Here is a 21,267-nt window from a genome sequence, read left to right on the forward strand (position 1 = left end):
GGCTGTGCCAACCTGTTTGCCTTTGGACTCTTTTGACCAATAGGATATTTTTAACTATTTGTACGGTGGCTATCTTTGTTTTTCAGTGTTCCTCTGTTAAAGAGTATTGTGATATTACTCTCAAATAGAGAAACACAGAGAATGTGCCAGAGAGCAGAGAATTCGCAAGGCATTGGCAACCTTCCTCACCCTAACTTGAAGTTAAGGGCTTCAGATACTGGAGGATGTGGCTCTGTCACCCCCACATTCAGAGGATTCAGGAAGATATAACATCATCTTCATATTGTTCTGAGTGGCCTGAACTGCCACCTGAGGCCATAGTGACAACTGGGCCCATGCTACTGCCAGAGGCCATGACTGGTTCTGTGTTCATATCACACACAGGGTCTGTGTTGATGTCTGAGGCTTGAGTTACCATCAAAGGCCTTGGTGATAATTTTTATCTAGGATGCCGTCTGAGGTCGTGTTGATGGCCAAGTGCTGTGCTTTGCTGAGTGGGCCCTGTCCCTCTATGGCCAAACACAGAGGAGAGTTGTCCCTGCCTCTCAGAGAGGTGTCTCTGGTATCATGGATATGGGAGAGCTAGCTGTCAAAGACCAGCTTTGACACTGAGTTCAGTCATTCAATTATGACAAAGTTATTTACAAATATATATGACACAAATGTAGTCATGCTTACGGACCTGGTGGCATTCAGACGAAGGATAGCAGGCTACCAAGAAGAGACTTGATACCCTATGAGTATATACAGGGGGAGGAAATCCCCCTCAGGAACAGTCATAGGGGAGGGGAATAAGGGGAAAAAGGGAGGGAGGGAAGAATGGGAGGATACTAGGGATGGGATAACCATTGAGATGTAACAAGAAAAAATTAATTAAAAAAAACAGAAAAAAAAAGGAATGTGGGGTCATCTACAATATAAAAAGCAGGCACATCCTCACATACAATTGGTGGATGAAACAAGCTCCAATGAGCAAGCGCCAACAATTTCATACATACACACAGAGACACACATACATATATACACATTTGGTTGATGGTATAGAGCTCCAAATATTTTACATATACATACATATGTACATATATTCATAGGTATGTATAAATGCATACATGTGTATATATGATGTCTATGAGTATATACACATTAAAACATAGGTTGGCTGGAGAAAAGCTCTAAGGCCTTTATTCTTTTACCTTAGCCTTTTTATACCAACTAAGAAAAATTTCCACATTAGAAAAAGATGGAGCCAAGTGTCCTGGGACACGCCTTTAATCCCAACACTTGGAGAAGCAGAGCCAGGCATATCTCTGTGAGTTCGAGGCCACTGTGATCGAGATAATTTATTCCAGGATAGCCAGGGATGCACACAGGAACTCCATCCTAAAAAATGAAAATAAAAAACAAAACAAAAAAAGAAGGAAGAAAGAATGAAAAAGAAAAAGATGACTTCACAGTTTCAAGTTATCTTTTCTTTCAAAACAAATACTACACAAACATATTCTTCAAAAACAGATGGAAATAAATATACAAAAGGAAATTAAACTCATCTTATTCATTGTATAGTCTTCTTTTGAAACTCACACCTAAATAAACATGTCCCATCAACATTTCTCTTGACAAGTTTATTGTAATTTCAAAGCAATACTTCTCTGGCCATTGATTAACTAACTTTATTTTTTTGTTGTTGTTGTTGTTAACAAATATCGAATTTATATTTTATTTATATTTTTCACATGCCCAAAATCCTTATTACTCATATATATGACTTCAGAAAATGCACCTTCCACAAACAATCCCACAGTTAAAACCAACAATGTTATTTATTTATTTTTACTATATGAATTTATTCTTGTTACATCTCAATGGTTATCCCATCCCTTGTATCCTCTCATTCTTCCCTTCCTCCCATTTTCCCCTTATTCCCCTCCCCTATGGCCAAGATCAAAAATTCAAGCGACACCACATGGTGGCGAGGATGTGGGGAGAGAGGAACACTCCTTCATTGCTGGTGGGAATGCAAACTAGTACAACTACTTTGGAAATCTATCTGGTGCTATCTCAGAAAAATGGGAATAGGGCTTCCTCAAGACCCAGGTATTCTACTCCTTGGAATATACCCAGAAGATGTTCCAGCACACAACAAGAAAATTTGCTCAACCATGTTCATAGCAGCCTTATTCATAATAGCCAGAACATGGAAACAGCCTAAGTGTCCATCAGTAGAAGAATGGATAAAGAAACTGTGGTACATATACACTATGGAATACTATTCAGCTATTAAAAACAAGGAATTCCCGAAATTCGTGGATAAATGGATTGAGCTAGAAATGATCATAATGAGTGAGTTAACCCAGAAGCAGAAAGACTCAAATGGTATATACTCACTTAATCTGCATATTAGCCCAAGGGGCATGTCCAACGAAAGCCTTCACTTACCAGGAAACTGAGACAGAGGGAAGGACATTCTAGTGGGACTCTAGATGAAAGAAGCATGGGAGAATGGCAAAGTAGAAGGATCCAGAGGGTCCTAGAAGCCTACAAGTAGAACATTATGATAGGCAGATTTGGGCACAGGGCTCCCGCTCAAACTAAGGCACCAGCCAAGGACAATACAGGTGGTAAACCTTAAACCCCTACCCAGATCTACACAATGGACAGAACACTCTCCACGGTACAGTGGAGAGTGGGATATTACTTTCTCACATACTCTGGTGCCTCAACTTTGACCATGTTCCCTGGAGGGGGAGACCTGGTGGCACTCAGAGGAAGGACAGCAGGTTACCAAGAAGAGACTTGATACCTTATGAGCATATACAGGGGAAGGTAATCCCCCTCAGATTAACTAAATTTAACCAAGCTCAGTCTCTAATAACAAGATTGTTCCTGCACCTCACAGATGTGTCACTCTGGAGGACTGACCCTGTACCTCTCCCGCTGCAGGACTTAGCGGAGGAGGCCCTGCACCTCACCTGGGGAGCATAGTAGAGCTGACATTGGTGGTGGAGATGCAGGTGAACAGGCCCCAAGGTTGTGATTTAGAAGAGCAAGTACTGCCCCTTTGTCTGACTTTGGTGGTGAGGGCATGGGAGAGATGCCCCACTTGCACCTGTCACCTGTAGCAAGTGGGTGAGCTGGCCACAAGGACATTAAAGAATGAAATCGGGCACCACCCATCACCAGCTGCCCCACACAGGAGAATGGACTGCACACCTTGTCTGGCAAACATAGTAGAGCTTGACATGGTGGATGGGTGCAGGAGAGCTGGCCTTACCATTGCTGGGGAAGGCAGGAGGGCTGGTCCTGATGGCACAAGCATGAAAGACCTGGTTGGCTGAGCAGCTCAGCTTCCACCCAGGCCAAGATTCAAAGCTTTAAGTAGGCATACATCATGGTCCAGCCATTCTATGAACTGCTGGATCATGTAAAAGGACATTCATGCTGATCCAAGCATGAGTTCTGTATGGCAGAGGGCAGCACCTGGGTGTCTGAGAGGAGTCCTGTGGAGGATCTAGTGCTGATAGTGTGGCAGAAGCCACAGTGCTCAAACCAGACAAAACACTCATTCCATTCAACATTTACAACTAAAGCAGTGTAGACAGGAGGGTTTGCATGTGGAACGTCATCACACTGCAGCTTCCATGGCAAGATTTCTGTTTTCTTTGAGGAAAAGTTGTAGATGGGAAGGGGAGAAATGAGGGGATGAGCAGATAAGTGGGACCAGTGTGTATGATGTGCAATTTACAATATATATATATACCAAATCCATACAATGGGAAAATGATAGCATCTTCAACAAATGGTGCTCCTCTAACTGGATGGCTACATGTAGAAAAATAAAAATAGATCCATATCTACCACCCTGCACAAAACTGAAGTGCAAATGGATTAAAGATCTAGGCATGAAACCAGACACACTAAATTTGTTAGGACAAATAGTGGGGAAGAGCCCTGAGCTTATATGCACAGGGGACAACTTCCTGAGTAGAACCACAACAGCTCAGGCCCTAAGATCAACCATCAATAAATGGGACCGTATGAAACTGAAAAGCTTCTGTAAGGTGAAGGACACTGTCATAGAACAAAATGACAGCCTACAGACTGGGAAAAGATATTCACCAAACCTACATCAGACAAAGGGCTAATGTCCAAAATATATAAAGAACTGAATCAAGTAAACACCACCAAACCAAATAATCCAATTAAAAAATAGGGTAAGAGCTAAACAGAGAATTCTCTATAGAAGAATATCGAATGTCCAAGAAATACTTAAAGAAATGCGCAACATCCTTAGTCATCAGGGAAATGCAAAGCAAAACAAGTCTGAGATTCCATCTTACACCTATCCAAATGGCTAGGACCAAAAACTCAGGTGACAGCACATGCTGGCAAGGATATGGAGAAAGAGGAACCTTTCTCCATTGCTAGTGGGAGTGCAAACTTGTACAGCCCCTTTGGAAATCAATCTGGTGCTTTATCAGGAAATTAGTTATAACTCTACCTCAAGACCCAGCCATACCTCTCTTGGGAATATACCCAAATGATGCTCCACCATACAACAAGAACATTTGCTCAACAATGGTCATAGCAGCTCTATTTGTAATAGCCAGAATCTAGAAACAACCTAGATGCCCCTCAACTGAAGAATGGATAAAGAAACTGTTGTACATCTACACAATGGAATTCTATTCAGCTATTAAAAAAACAAGGAGAACTTGAAATTTGCAGGTAAATGGATGGAACTGGAGAAGAGCATCCTGATTGAGGTAACCCAGACACAGAAAGACATTCATGGTATATACTCACTCATAAGTGGATATTAGCCACATCATACAGGATAACTACACCACAAAACAGAGTCAGAAACATCAACCAGCTTCCATGTGTGATATGGACCTAGACCACTGCTTGGAAGTAGCAGCACAGTCTCCTTATGGGTCACATGTCTGAAGAGTATGGACTACTTCAGGCATGCACTCTGGCCACCAAACTTAGATCACTTCCCCCTGACAAGACAGCCATGCCAGGCTACAGAGGATGAAGTTGAAGCTAATACAAATGAGACTTGATAGGCTGAGGTGAGATACTAGGGGAAGAGGGCTCCCCTGTCTGAGTACTAAGAGGACAAGGGGGTTGGGGAGGGAATGATGGAGGGGGCCACAGTTGGGATGTGAAGAAATTGAACTGCAGAACAAGCAGGTGACTTATATTGCTAATCTCACCGTGTGGGACTAGCTCTGAGACTGGCTGAAAAGTGAATGTCTAGGCATAGACAATGCTTTTTGTTGACTAAAGAGTCTCTATGAATTCCTATTAGATGCTATTCTTCATATGGCTTGAATGAACATTTACAGATGTCTTCTTTTTTTGCTCATACAAAGAGAAGAATTCCAGCCTTAATTGTTCCAATGCACTATGCACACCTTTCATACACTTATAATTTTAGGGCTGTATAATGCTTGTGAGAAACTATATGCTTTCAGGACAAAAGAATGAGACACTGACATTGAATCAGACATAACAGGATGCATTCCTCACAGCATACTGGACATTGACATCCTGCTTGGAGAAAGTGGTTGAAAAGAAAGAAAGGGGGAAAATAGATATGTACAGGAAAGATAGAACAAAGGTAGATTAGTGAATCTACTCCTCAGCTTAATGCCTCAATTGCCACTCACAAAAAATTTTAATTCACTGAGATAGGATTTTGTATATAGATGCAAAATAAGTTCTAGATACAGTGGTGTAGAATTCAAATGTAAGATTATTCTTCACACACAATATATATATTGTATATATATTGTATATGTATATTATATATACACGCGTATATGAGTTATTGCACCCATATAATTCAATTGTAATACAAGGTTTACTTTCAATGCTTTGAAAGTGCCATCAAGCTCTTTAGGAGAAGTAAGTTATACAAATTAAATGTTAGTAGATTAAATCATGGTCATGTCAGTTGCTAGTCTACTTTTATCACAAAAATATACATCTTAAGCATAGCAGATAGATATGACTCTATAGAAAGACAAAGTCTTCAAAAACCTGAGAAACATGCAGAACATGACATTTAAAACTGTTTTTATTACTTTAAAGATTCACTGACAATGAGACAAATTAACTCCTGAAAACAGTCAAGCTACCTCAATGAAGATGATGAGCATCAAAGAACCTTCTTGTGGAGATGGCTTCAAATGTGGCAAACAAGCCACTGGGGAAAAGGCCCTCATTTCTCCCGCAGACAGAATTCAGCGTAAAAGTAGGGCAAGCTTGGATGCAGGCAGAGTCGATGGCTAAACTCTGCCAAGACAGGTTAAGCAAGTCCTCAATAGTTCCTGCCTCACAAATATGTCTGTCAGCTATATTGGCCAAGAAGGCTGAAGAAGATACTCCAACTTTAGAGAGTTTGGGGTGACTATTCAGGTAGAAAACTGTCTCTGTCTTCTGCTCATTTGGAAAGCTACTAACCTGCACTCACCGCACACTCATGTAATCAAGTTTACTCCTCAAGTCTGTGAGGGAGTTGAAGTCCAGGTAGCTTAGTTTTACAATGAAGCTTAGTTGTTCAGGGGTTAAGATGTTTTTAGGCCTAGATAGGTGTTCTAAGTTGATAATGACAATATGTGATGGAGATTGATTTACATTCAGAATTTTAGACACACCAAGATAGGAAACATGTGTTCTTCAAGGCTGTCAAATACAAATAGTCAAAACACTTAGAATGTAACATTTATATAATTCCTTCTTGTTTCACGGTTCTCCTTGTCATAGGTAATCTCTTATATATAGTGTAATAATATAAATGTATAGGTAAAAAAATATAATAATTTAAAAACTAGGAGACATTGGAGATAAAAGATGCCATCTGAAGGTAAATTCCTCTCTATGGGGTTCTCAACAGAGTGTGGAGCTGTCAGGAATTTTGTACCACAAAACTAATGTCTCAGCTTATGTTTTTCTGGCAAGCACTGGTACCTACGACCCATAATCATAGTAACCAGCTGGCTTTAACCAGGTCAAGTGTATTGGACAGACATGACCTGATTCTTTCCTAGGGTCCAAGAGATTGCACAAGTCTTTTGGCAAGCTGGGCAGTGGCAACCATGGGCCATATTCATGGTAAGCATCTGGCCTTGACCAGGGCAAATGTATTGGTTAGATATGGCATGAGTCTTTTCCAGAGTCCCAGCATTCTCATAAGGACTCCAAGGCTGTGCTTCTGGATTTGTTCTGAAAAAAGTTAAATGGCCAAGTAATGTACAGCTGGGCCAGGGCCAGGTCAGACATCAGGTCACATTTCAAGGATGTGAAGGCCCTCTGTTCAGTTTCAGTCCATCCCAAAGGCTGTGTACCCTGGGTGCTGGTGTAGAGGTTCTTGACTATATGAGTAAATGTCCTTAACCATGGCCATCCATAGTCAACTGCCTCCAGGTCAATGTGAAAGTGGGGATTTGTAGGATGGTTGAAATACACTCATGGCAATCATTCACTCTCCTTCCTCTAGGTTGTAGCCAAGGAATGTGACCCTAAGGACACATAACTGAGGCATCTTGGCTGAGACTTTGTACTCCAGGGCTTTAAGGGTAACTAAGAGCTTCTTTTTAACTTTTACATTCCTTCTCAGCAGTTGGAGATATGAGCAGGAAATCTTCACACTGAAGCCTAATGCTCTCTGGATCTTTCTGTTTAAACGCCAGCAGATCTGCACTCAGGTCCCATCAAACAATTCTGGTGAGTTCTTTATCCTCCTTTTCCTGCTCTCTTCCCACATTTAGTTCTAGAGCACTGTTGGAACACAGTCCATAGGAATGGACTCCCATGAGGAGAATTCCTAGTCCTTGTGAGAATACTCTAAGAAAACAAGAGACTCGTGAACTAATTTTTCAACACTCAGAAATGTTCTTGGAACATGTTTTTATGCTTCTCCAAGGCAAGGGAAGAGAAGTAAATTTACATCAGACTACTCACTATTGCTTGCTATTAATATTCAATTAAACATCTAAACTATCCTTTATACTGCTCTATGAAAAAACATGATTTTGCTACATGTGGCTTGTACTTGTGTTTGTGTTCAGTCTGAAATCATGAGAATTTTAAATGTGGAACTTTTACCCCAGAGTATAAAGTGTTTGAGGTTCTGAAGAAAGTTTGATGTTGCATCATTTGCTTTAGTTTATTTTAGTTAGCTTCGTTTATAGGCTTCATGCCCCACCTCCTCTAGATCAGGAACACAGCCCAATTTGATAAACTAGATAGGTTTTCTCTGGTGTATGCTTTTGATATCTTAGTGTTTACATTTCTCCACTTATGCAGATGTGTCTTTGAGACCTGGGATTTGGAGACCATAAAAAATGAGGCCGACTACAGTTTAATCCTCCAGACCACTTTTAAAAAAGAAAGTCAGAACAGATCACATTTAAACAATGGGTCAAGACATAGTCAAGTTTAAGTTTTACTTATTTTTGACTAATAAAAAGAAGTTGGCTCTAATTGTAATATCAGGTTAGTCTGTTCCATCATTTGGCCATCTTAGAGATCCCACTAACAATAGAGCTCATTCTTGAAAGGCACATTTGGTAGAGGAGTCACCACACACTCATGTTTCCTTCCATTCTATCTGTCTGATTGCCCTATGTCTGTTTCTCTGGTGGGCTCATAGGTCTTTGACAAAATAGCATGCCATGCTCCCAAAGGAATTTTCTCCAGTTCTTGCTCTTTCCTACTATTTCCATCTTTTTTCTTCCCTTCCTTCTTCTTTCCCCTAATTTAAACAATATTTCTTGTATAGTCTTCCTCATGTTACACACATTTCTTGTTTATATTATGTTATATTCAGTGACAATATCCAAATTTATACCTATGATATTTATAGATTATTTTCCTGAGCTTTAGATTTATACTTTTCTGTTATTACTCAATTGGTCCATATGAATAATTCTAAGTCAAACATAGTATTATCCATCAAACACAATAATAGTTGATAGTTTTTTTTAAATTGGTTCTCTTTCAGGTTTCCCAAACATTTAAGAATGAATAATCTAGAGATCTTCTTGAACTACAGTGTTGGCAACAACCTTAACATCTCTGTTTGTTTGTTTTTTTCACATCTCCTACTACAGATTGACTTATACTCTATATTCTTTCATTAACCAGTTATCCCTCTTTTGTCCAAAATATTGTTAATATCCAGTGGCTTAATACACTGCATCTTAGTTACGGTTATTGTGAAGAGACACCATGACCAAAATTAACTTGAAGAGGACAGGGTTTATTTGACTTGCTCTTCCATATCACTGCTCATCATCAAAGGAAGTGTCATGACTGAAACTCGAGGAAAGACAAGGATGTTGAAGATTAAGTGGGGGCCATCGAGGAAGGCAGCTTTTTGGCTTTCACTACATGACTTGTTAATGTGTATTTTTTTGTAGAACATGTACTACCCACCCTAAAGTGACACTCTCCACAGTGGAATCAGCTACTTACTTCTATCATTACTTGAGAAACTGCCCCACTGACACCAACAGATGCCAGACTGACAAACCCTCCCTTCTTCAATTTCCACTTCTCAGATTGCTTAACTTCTATCAACTGGACAAAAATATAAATCAACCAACCATCCAACCAACCAACAACAAACAAACAATAACAATTAAACAAAAACCAAACAACCCCCCCCCTAAAAAAACCAACAGCAAAACCAAAAACTCTGACCAGACCAGCATGAATTGAGATGAAGAAAAGAGTCAAAAAGCCCTAAATCATTGGAACTAGCCTCTCAAATATTCTTAAAAGTATTTTATGACCATCATGTGCTGGAAGTTACCTAAGCAAGCTCTAGCTATAGTTGTAAAACACAAACAAACAACAAATCCCACCCAAAACACCTTTCAGATTGCCTAATAATTTTCATAGTTAAGTAAAAGTGAAATTTGTCCTCCAGTTCTCTATAATGATTAACTGTAATCTCCTAATGTGTAATTTCTTTCAATCACATAAGGATAACATGTGATAAGACTTTTCTAGAACTAACAAAATCTTGCTTTATCATGCAGAGTTCAATTTATTTTATGTAACACCTGCTGTTTTCCAGTAAATACATGGAAGGGAGTATTGAGTGACTAGCAACCTACTGATTCTGCTTTTCTTAATGCTTCATCAGCAATGATTTTTCTTTATCTGTTGATCTTTAAAAAAGGGTGGATTCAAGCATTATCAAGGTTCTCCCTTGCTTCTTCAGAATATGTGTACAATTATATCTTCACAGTCTGTGCATGGTGGTGCATGACTCTAATTCCAGCAGTCTGGAGGCAGAAGAACGTATATCTCTCTGAATTTGGGATGAGCCTGGTCTATTTGGTTAGTTCCTGGCCAACCAAGGCTTCATAAGGAGTCCTTGTCTTAATACTTTTTCCTCTCAGTAAAGTTGTTGTTTTAATGTTTTTCTTGAGATTCAGAGAAAACATAAGAAGGGTACTTACATTTACTTTCTCTATAAACAACCATGTTTCCTTCCATCACTAAAATCCTCTGATGTCCATTTGTAAAATGAATCTTCTTCATTGCTTCTTATTACCCTTGTTTTAGAGAATGAATTTCTCTCTCCTCTCTCTCCTTATCCTACTCCCTTTTATTCTTCCTCTTCCTCAATCTTTTCTCTCTGTGTCTTTTCCTTTTTTCCCTGTTCTGCTTTATTTCTGTCTTCTCTTCTCCTTCTCAATCTTATAAAATGCAGCCTAGGTGTGTAAGCGAACACAATAAATAAGAAGATAAATTTTCCTTCAGTGTGCTTACAAACGTGTTATGATACTCCTAACCAGAGAGTCAAGATGGAATACATAATGGCAGGGCTGTTTAGAGAGTGTGTGGTAGTTATTGTGGATAATAGATGGGAGGTGAGAAGAAACAGTGACTCACTTCTATTTCCTCTTTGCTTTCAGCAATATTCTCTATGAATAGTTTCTCCCTTAATCAGTTTTGTGACCTCAGCAATTTTTAGCACGCTTCTAAAGATAAATTGAGATTTTATTTTTCAATACCAATGACACCTACCTCTACTGAAAGACGTGTGTGTGTGCGGTGTGTGTGTGTGTGTGTATGTGTGTGTGTGTGTGTGTGTGTGTGTGTGTGTGTGCATGTGTGGGTTTGTATGTGTTTCCTCAGCCCAGCCTTTCTCTCTCCAGCACTCAACAGTTAGGGTGCTTTAACTTGACCTGCCTGGCAGGGAACCGGCAATGTATGTGGGACTCGTTAGGCATCTTTGATTGTGGTCTACACCCCACAGAGTGTCTACCAGCAGAATCTAATGTAACTGGTTGTGTACCTGATAGATGTCTGTAAAGACATAGGTCAGACATGTTGTACATGATTGTAATCCCAGTACAGGCAAGAGCATCAATGCACATTGAGGTTACCCGGGACTGTAGTTGTAGGATATCCTAAACTACATGGAGAGTGATTGTCTCACTCAAATCATCCACACACCAAATTAAACCTTGTCTGTTGACAGGCAAATTAGTCAACACTATATTTTCAGATTTTATCTAAGTGAATTTCTTGGGAACAGAATTTTCTTTAAATAAACAACAGAATGGAAGCACACTAGTGCTAAGATAAGATTGGAATTGTGAGTATTCTCTCACCACTTTAACTTCAGGTAGAGAATTCTCTGGCAGATCCAGCAGAGAGATTTGGCTTGATCAGACTTTGACAAGATCAGGTATGTCTTGAGATTGTTTGCTTTACATTTTTAGATCATTTATTACTTAGACTTAAAATCCATTCTGATGTTAGAGTCTTTGGTTGGAAATTTAAATTTTGACAAATGTCATAGGAGACCTTGTAATTCTAAGCAAATCTCATTTCAGAGCCCTATATGCTGGTGCTACTAATTTCAAATAGCCACACAGTAGTTGAGTATCAGAAGCTTCATTCAGTGAGAGCAGGTTATGCAAACTCTGTACCATATACAAAGTGCACACCTCAAAGGGTTTCTTATTTTTGAAAAAAATGAATGCATGAGGTAATACAAGTACAATATTTTCCATATTATATGCATAGACTCCGTTCCCAAATTTTGGTATGAAGTCTGGGGTGGCTAGCTAGGTAACATTGAAAAATTTGGTTGACATCTTGTAGCCCTATTTTCTCATCTATGTGTTTAGAACTGTGGAAATCCATCCCACATGCACTTACAGGAAAATATACTTAACATTTTACTCTGTATTTCTTCATATTTAACAAGGCAATTTCAAAAATACAGCATCATAATATTTTGTGAAGTTTAGCTTATACAACCTATGTATTTTGTTTTTACGGAGTAGATATTTATACACTTATGATAGTTAAATGGTTCTTGGCACATATTGACCTCTCAGCTATTCTTATTCACTATTGTATGATAATTGATACACAGAATAATTTCTATGCTTTTACTTCCAGGTGAATAATTATGGATAATATGAATGGATATTTGCTTAACTTTAAAGGATATAATTTTTTGAAGTCCTATGTGGACATTGAGAAGTTAGAAAAGATGGAAGATTTTGAGATTAGAGATGACGATGTCTTCATTGTCACATATCCAAAATCTGGTAAGCACCAGGAGTGGTCACTAATGTCTCCTTTGCTTTAGTGTTATGTGTCCAACTTGCTCCTCTCCACTCACCAAGAGCAACAAACCCTCTTTTGCATAACAATCAATGACCAGACAAAATGTAACTGAAACCACAATCTGTAGGAGAGAAGGCCACCATCTGTGCATGTACTATGCAGGCTGATGGTGAGGAGAAGTGTTATGGGAATGAGATGTGCAATATAGAGCCAGGAGCAGACACTAGGTCAGCACTGACCTGTCAATGTGGTAGACAAGAATGACAGTATGAAATAGTTTCTTCCTAATCCAAATGCATCATGATTTGGGATGAATTTTCTACCATATATCATTTACTTTAAAAGATTTCCACAGGAACTACGGTCCACTTCACACATACATACACACACACACACACACACACACACACACACACAAACACACACACACACACATTTTCTTGTGGATTGAAATCCAGAGGTACATACTAATGGTGCAGAGGTGGTGTCATGCTGCAGAGTGGAAAAATCTAATATGAAGGTTACTTCTGAGTTAGCAGGGGCCACACTTGGATGTCTTTGTTCTTGTTTTTAATGTAGTTGAAGGTGATTCCTTAAATTTATTAATTCTATAAAACTATTAATCTGTACATTGTAATTTGTAAGATTTTCAAATAATCATAGGGTATCAAGTCTCTTCTTGGTAACCTGCTGTCCTTCCTCTGAGTGCCATCAGGTCTCCCCATCCAGGGGACATGGTCAGAGGTGTGGTACCAGAGTGTGTGAGAACATAATATCCCACTCTCCACTTTACTGTGGAGAGTGTTCTGTCCATTGTCTAGATCTGGGTAATCCCCCTCAGGAACTGTCATAGGGGAGGGGAATAAGGGGAAAATGGGAGGGAGGGAAGAATGGGAGGATACAAGGGACGGGATAACCATTGAGATGTAACAAGAATAAATTAATAATAAAAAAAAAAAAAAAGAAAAAAAAAAAAAAGAAAAGAAAGAAAATGAGGTGAAAAAAAAAAGATTTTCAAATAAGATAAAATCTTAAAATTTTGCATAATTAAAAAATTAGTTCATATTTGGATGTTCCTGAATCCTACAGACTGTGGAATTGTACAATGTTTTGCCATAGAAGTCTTGAAAGCTCAGAGGATCGCCCACTGAGCATAGTGAATGAATGTCTTGGCCTTGCAAGCATAAAGTCCTGAGTGGGAGTCACTTAAACACCTGTAGGCCAGATGTGGTTATGTGTTTCTCTAATTGTGTGCTTCCTATGGTGAGATCCTAGGCAGAGACATGATTCCCAGAATGTCACTAGCCATTTGGAATGCAGACTCAAAAACAACCAAACACCTTATCCCAAACAAGTCTGAAAGCCATTGTACTCACACACATGCACGCACTAACATATGGGAATGTATAAATTCTCTGACACACTATGCATAACACACACACACACACACACACACACACACACACACATACACAAGCAAAGACAACACACCCACGTACACACACACACCAAGTCAAGAAAAACTGAGCAATAAGAATCCAAACAAATAAACCAAAAAGGTAGTAAAAATGTAATGCTACTAACTCCGATGTGAGTTTTAGCACAATGTCTGCATGTGGGTTATAATATAGCCGTACCCATTAACATCTACAAATAGTGTCTGTCAATTAGAATTTTAAAAATTTCCCATGGCACTTAGAGTACAGAGAAGCTATATTAATAATTTAAATGATCATTACAATGAAATCAGAATAAAAGAACTCTAAAATCAAAAAAGGAACTCAGAGAATTTCATTTCTATTCATACACCCAAGTAGAGATAAAATCAAATAAAAACAACACTTGCTCATTAGCACACAGGGAATATTTTTTAAAAGCACCAACTGCTTTAAGATAGAATGTATTACCACAGATACTAATTGCTCAAACCTACATCAGAATTGTTGTATATATTTTTACAGGTACCACCTGGGCTCAGCAGATCCTCAGCTCCATTTACTTTGAGGGTCACCGGAACTGCACTGAAAATACCCTAACAATTGAAAGAGCACCATTCTTTGAGTACAAAAATTCTAAATTAGACTATGTGAAAATGCCATCACCTCGCATCTTCTCTTCCCACCTTCCATATTACTTAGTACCAAAAGGTCTAAAGAACAAGAAGGCTAAAGTACGTCATAGAGCTTTGGCTTCCTATAGAGACAAAATGCTTTGCTCTGTGAATAATATTATTACTTCAGTGTTTGTGCTATGATATTACATGCAAACATATTTTAGTTAGTACCTGCATTCTTCCACCAGCTTTCTGAGAGTCTACACCTATGAATTGTACTACAGAACCCAAGTGTGAGAGTATTCTACTTACAGAAGTGGCACTGAAGTCCTGAAAAGTGGGGATAATCAGTTATTCTGAAACCAGAAAAAGTATGAATACTTATTTTTCCTCCCGTAACTTGACATGGCAGACTTAAATGTTGTCAATGTGGCAGTTATTGGATTGTGTGGCACAATGGTCTTCATTTGCATTTCTGAACTCAATAACGATGTTGGTGGCTACTAGTAATTAATATTCAGTCTTATATTTATTCATTAATCAATAATTTCCACAAATAACCACACACTGAGACTATGATTCATTCAGAATTAGGTATAGAAGTGAATATAATAATTACTCTGTTATCACACTATCAGTTGAGTTTCTTCCCATCCAATGTTCCAGGTAGTCACATGAGTGTCTTCTCTGGAATCCAACCATTCTCTTCTCCTTTACCTCCTTCTGTGCCATCTTTGGGAACCTCCACCCTCATAAAGACAAAACTCCACCCCTTCTTTTCTGCCAAAACCCATGCTTCAGCATATTTTATGAACCAATCTACTTTAAATTAGGTGGAGCAAGGTTTACACAACAAGGGCAGGTATAGCCAAGAATGTCCTTATCTGAGCAGGGACCAGATCTTGTGGTTCAGTAATTGTCATTTAAAATGCATAGCACCTTTCATCCCAATACTTGGATGGCAGAGGCAGGCAGACCTCTGTGACTTGCAAGCCAGCCTGGTCTACAGAAGTAATCCAGGACAGCCAAGGCGACATAGAGAAACGCTGTCTTGAAAACAAAGCAAAACAAAACAGGGAAAAAAAACCATAAAAAATAAAGACCAACCCCCGACAAACAAGACTAAACATGTTTGTTATTTACTAACCATGATCAGCCATGATTCTGTGAAAGGTCTATAAAACTAGTCTTGTTTTTCATTAGTTTAACTCATAGAGGAGAGGAATGAGGGGAAAATGGGAGGTAGGGAAGAATGGGAGGATACAAGGGATGGGATAACCATTGAGATGTAACAAGAATAAATTAATAAAGAAAAAAAAGAGAAAAAAATAACTTTGGATTAATTTTCCTACTGATTTGAATCCTGTCACTTCTCTATTCTAACGTATTTAGTATTGTGGCCTTTTCTATGGGTTATAACCTCGCGGTTTAATTTTATTAATATCGTTCTCAACTTTAGTATCATCAAACACAGGCTTTTTATAGCAAAAATGTATTTTTCCTATTTTTATTATATCTTCATTATTAAAACAATTTTAATTAAATATATTTTAACAGTATGCTTTCCTTACCCCAAGTCCTTCCAGATCCCTTCTCCATCAACACCCACTCAACATTACAAATAATATAATTTCTAGAAAGTTGACCTGTGCTTTTGTGCATGTGTGAAACTCCATGTAAATGAAAATGTTCATTGACTGTTTATAGCAGAAAAATAAGTTGATAACTAACTACATTTTCATAAATATTATCTTAGAGAAATATGTATAATGAACTATTGTAACAGTTCTGGTCTTTTCAGCATAACTATGAATTTCTAATGAAACGTGGTGGTTTTTCCTACAGATTGTTTATCTTTACAGAAATCCCAAAGACATTGTGATCTCCTTTTTTCATTTTTCAAAGTTGATAAGTATCATAGAAGCTACATATACCATAGAACGTTATCTGGACAATTTTCTGGATGGAAAAGGTAACAACGTTTATCCCTCTCACTTGTTTACAAAGTACACATGATATTTAAACCGTCTAAATTTAGGGAAGACATAACCAAGAGATGGAGGGGACAGTGCAAAGATTATAAAGAGCTATGATTTTCAAACAATGTAACCTGAAAAACAAAACCAACAGTTTTTCTGCCAGTGTTAGGACCATACGAAGGTTGTCAAATTTGCAACACTGTATTATTAAGGTATTTTGTCAAGACCATAATATATTTAAAAATACTTTATCCATTGTTTCCCTAGATAATGGCATAGGAAGTGTCATAAAGCTAAAGTTGAGAGTGAAGTTGAGCTCGCATGGCACATATTTGTAAGGAAATTGATGAATTTTCCATGCCATTATTGAGGAGAATTGATGAATGAAAAAGCCATATGGAGCGTGGAATCAGAATCTCACACATTTCTATTGTTATATTCAAGTTTTGTCTCACTGTGGCAAGGAAATACTGCTGCCCAGAGATCTTATAGACTAGGAGAAATGGAGACATATGCCTTCAGGTAGAGGAGAAATAAGAAGTTCCCTTAAAGGAATCTTTAAAGTCAGACTCTTGGACATCTTTATTGAAAGGGTTTGAGATTGATTTATCTGATGAGTATTTTGCCTGCATGTATGTCTGTGCACACACGTGTTCAGGGGATTCAGTGGTCAGAAGAGGGCATCAGATTCCCTGGAATTGGAGTTATAGCTGGTTTGTGAGCCAGCATGTGAGTGCAGAGAACAACACTCAGGTCCTGTGCAAGAGCAGCCAGCTCCTTAGTCACTGAGTGGTGTCTCCAGCTCCTGATCCTTGACTTTCTCAGTGTCTGCATTCTGGGTCCCTAAACAGGTAAGTTGGTCTGAGCCTTGTGTAGTTGGTTAAAAAACAACTCTTCTGGAATAATCATGTGATGATTCAATAGTAGAGGCTTCAGTTTCATTTCTGAATAGTGTGAACCAGAAAAGAAAGACTTGACTTTGCTTCTCAGTAGTATGATGCATTGACTTGTCACTGAGGAATTTTTCCTTTAGTTATTGGAAGCCGTTGGTTTGATCACATTAGAGGCTGGTATGAACACAGACATGACTTCAATATAATGTTCCTGAGCTATGAAGAAATGAAGAAGGTAAGACATGAATGTTCCCATCTCTGAATTTAAACTACACACTCCCAGGTCCCCTCATTCCTCATTGCCCCTTGTGCATTTTGTGGGAGCGGGTTTCTGGCTTTCAACCCCTCCCTTACTAACTTGAATGCCTTGGGGATCTTTCTCTCTGAATGTGTCTCTACTGATTCCTTCGGAGTACTCACCTGTGTCAATCAGGACTATCATGTCTCATGGTTGGCAATAGTGCGTACTTCTATTACAATGTCAGTAATTTCCCAATCCATGACTATTTCAGGACCTCAGAAGCTCAGTGCTTAAAATCTGCAATTTTCTGGAGAAAGAACTGAGTGAGGAAGTTCTGGATACTGTTGTGAGACAAGCTACATTTCAGAGCATGAAATCTGACCCACGAGCAAATTACGAACAGGTTATGAATTATTCCCATCAGAGGAATGAAAATGGAGGCACTTTCATGCGCAAAGGTTAGACTCAATGGTCTTTTATAATCAGAGTACCGAGAGTCTCTAGACAGTCCGATTACTGAATGTCTCTAGAAAGATTACTGAGAGTCTCTAGACAGATTACTGAGAGTCTCTAGACAGATTACTGAGAGTCTCTAGAAAGATTACTGAGAGTCTCTAGACAGATTACTGAGAGTCTCTAGACAGATTACTGTGAGTCTCTAGACAGAGTACTGAGAATCTCTCGACAGATTACTGAGAGTCTATAGAATCTGTGTCCTCAGAGCAATAACACTGGAAATCCATTTTGTTTCTCCAGGAGCTAAAGACACTGGGGACTCAGAAAACATAAAAAATAGTGGAGAAAAAAAAAACTAAGAGTTTCACCTAAAATTTAATACTATTTTAGTAACTAAATATAGCTTTAGTTATTTAATAAGTATGGATTTCCTTCTGTATAGTTCATATGACTCAACTATTTTATAGTATATTGGTAGTATCAAACTAGGCAATGGATATTTTAGAAGAGGCAATTGTAAATTATGCTATTTTATTTTATTTTGAAAGAAAGTCATCCTACTTGGTCCAGGCTGGCATCACAGACACTATGAAGCTCAGGCTGGCCTCGACCTTGGTTTCCTCCTACCTCTTGCTGGGAAATGTTGGGATTAGACTTGAAGCAATTTTCACAGTTTTATTGTTTTTCTTTACGTTATCTTTTTAAAACCCATACTGTATAAACTGTATATTTGAAATTCAGGAGGCTAAATTGCTCTTTCTTTAGGTGTTATTATTTCTTTATAACTACATAAAATTCACATAACTTCACACAATAATTATAGAGGTTTATTAACCCTATCAACTGAAATAAAATTATATATCGACATTTTATGTTTGATTTCCATTTTTAAGACATGGTCTTATTCAAGAGACTCAGGTTGGGTTTGAACTTGCTTTATGTAACTGAGGATGCCCTTCCACTTAGTCCTGCCTCTCCCTCCCAAGTCTTGAGAATACAAGTAAGATCAACCATATCCAGTCACTATGTCCTTACTATGTGTCAGAAGTTGTTAAGAAAGAATGATTCCCCCTAAGTCTTTATTCTCCAAACTCAGGTTTTTAATTCAGTAAATGATTTCATGCAGCATTTTGTAGCATAACTAGACATGTATTTTGATTACTTTAAGTAATTCATTACTTAACTTTATGGGGATGGACACTCTCTTTGTACATAATTTCTAAGTGTATTATTGCAATTTCTCTAGATTTTGGTAATGTATGAGAATATGCTTTTTTTCTCTTCTCCCATTTAACTTCCCTTTACTTCTTATTCTCTATCTAGACCACTGCTCATCAATTCTCATACCAATATGTGTTTTCTGTCCATTGCAAATGTAAGGAATGCTGTCTGTGCAATCACATGTGATAGCAGGAAATATCATGCTATTGTTTCCATTTTAAAGGGTTGGTGAAGTTGATTCCAAAAATTTATTCTATAGAATCACTGTAGTAGCAACTATGGTGCCCTCTCTGATTTTGATGTGTTAGTGTGTTAATTATGGTATTGCATACATTTCTTTCAGTGCTCATCCTTCTTTAAAGTAGAGTAAGGTACCAAATTCAGCAGAAAACTCAGTTATTTTGCATGGGTGGCAGAAGATACTGAACTTGATTAGAGTGACCGTTGCTTTGGTAGGTCCACTAACTTACACTGTGCTGTCCCTGTGCTTATCACATTAGGTACCATCGGAGACTGGAAGCATTATTTGACTGTGGAGCAGAGTGAAAGATTTGACATGATATTCAAGAGGAACATGAAAAATTTTCCCTTGAAGTTTATCTGGGATATAAATGAAGACTAGAATTCTATCTAATATTTGCAAAAATAAACATAAAAATCCATTCATCAGAAGCCATACTGTAATCACAATAGTGATACGTTACTATATTTTAATCATTACATATCAAGCTATATAAAGGTACAAAATGAGTAAACTATGCATTAATTAAACACAATGAGACTAATAAGCTATTTCAAATCATAACATTAAATTAGTTTGATTCTGACTTAGCATGGGCACTATGCACTAATGACATAAATCATGATCCTTTTTGGTGGAGAAAATACTGCAAATAGTATTTTGCAGTACACGTTTTATCTTCATCATCTACAATTAAGTTTTGGATAAAAAACATTAACCATCTTCCTATTCATACAATAAAACTTTAATGTTTGCTCAGTCAAGAATGTGTGAGGAATATTAAAATTTTTAATTTCAAAAACTGTAGTCAAGCATTGAAGACAACTAGAACTGACAATTAAGATAACAGGTATAGAAGAGGAAAGATGGACTCATCCACTTAAAAAGGATAAATTTTTGTTGGTGAATTTTTGTTGAATTATTTTTGTATTATTCCACAATGAATTGCTATTACTATTTTCAACATTTGTGAATAGTGGACTTAAGATTTTCTTTTACTCATAATTACAATGTTATTGATACTGTGAACTACATTTTAAAATAATGATCAATAAAGTATCTGGAACTCACTTAAATGCCTCCGAGCATTTCCTCATGGATTAAGTGTATGTGTGTGTGTGTGTGTGTGTGTGTGTGTGTGTGTGTGTGTGTGTGTGTATTTATTGTAAGTTTTAATATAGTAACATTAACAGAATCTCAGCTGATAAAACCTGAGAACCGAGGAGCTAGGTCCTCGCTATGGGTACATGAGCATTGAGGGTAGTCCCACAATTGCTGTCTCAGCATGCAAGCATGTGTGGCTATAACCCTGCGTTTCCCAGTCCACCAGCCTGGGTGGCTAAGCTGCACTGATCTGGTAGTAGAAAGCTGGAAGGTCATGGAGAGTTGTGGCTCCCTATTCGTCAATAAAATCTTGGAAACCCTGATTCTGATATCAGGGACAGTAACAGCAGCAGCAGCAGCAGCAAGTCAGCAAATTACCTGGGTGACAAGAAGGAAGGCCGAATGTACAAGTGGAGGAACTACCTTCCTTTAGCCATACCATTCCTTACCTAAATTACTACAGAACA

The 21,267-nt window shown here is 38.1% G+C and overlaps 1 protein-coding gene across 3 annotated transcripts; it reads left to right on the forward strand.

Moving 5' to 3' along the window:
• Positions 1-7,637: 7,637 nt before the first annotated feature.
• On the forward strand, positions 7,638-20,766 carry LOC311593975 (amine sulfotransferase-like). 3 transcript variants are annotated; one of them, XM_084775397.1, is made up of 8 exons: positions 7,638-7,734; positions 11,657-11,719; positions 12,442-12,593; positions 14,574-14,782; positions 16,511-16,637; positions 17,678-17,772; positions 18,050-18,236; positions 19,956-20,766. In XM_084775397.1, the coding sequence occupies exons 3-8, from the start codon at positions 12,452-12,454 to the stop codon at positions 20,075-20,077; spliced, it is 882 nt and encodes a 293-aa protein (XP_084631523.1). In that variant the 5' UTR covers positions 7,638-7,734; positions 11,657-11,719; positions 12,442-12,451; the 3' UTR covers positions 20,078-20,766. The 3 variants fall into 3 exon arrangements, with proteins under 3 accessions (XP_084631523.1, XP_084631522.1, XP_084631524.1); XM_084775396.1 differs by lacking the exon at positions 11,657-11,719 and having other exon boundaries at positions 7,649-7,734; XM_084775398.1 differs by lacking the exon at positions 11,657-11,719 and having other exon boundaries at positions 7,649-7,734; positions 16,571-16,637.
• Positions 20,767-21,267: the final 501 nt, after the last annotated feature.

The sequence above is a fragment of the Acomys minous genome (assembly GCF_964271855.1).
Source record: "Acomys minous genome assembly, chromosome: 3".
Taxonomy (NCBI): domain Eukaryota; kingdom Metazoa; phylum Chordata; class Mammalia; order Rodentia; family Muridae; genus Acomys; species Acomys minous.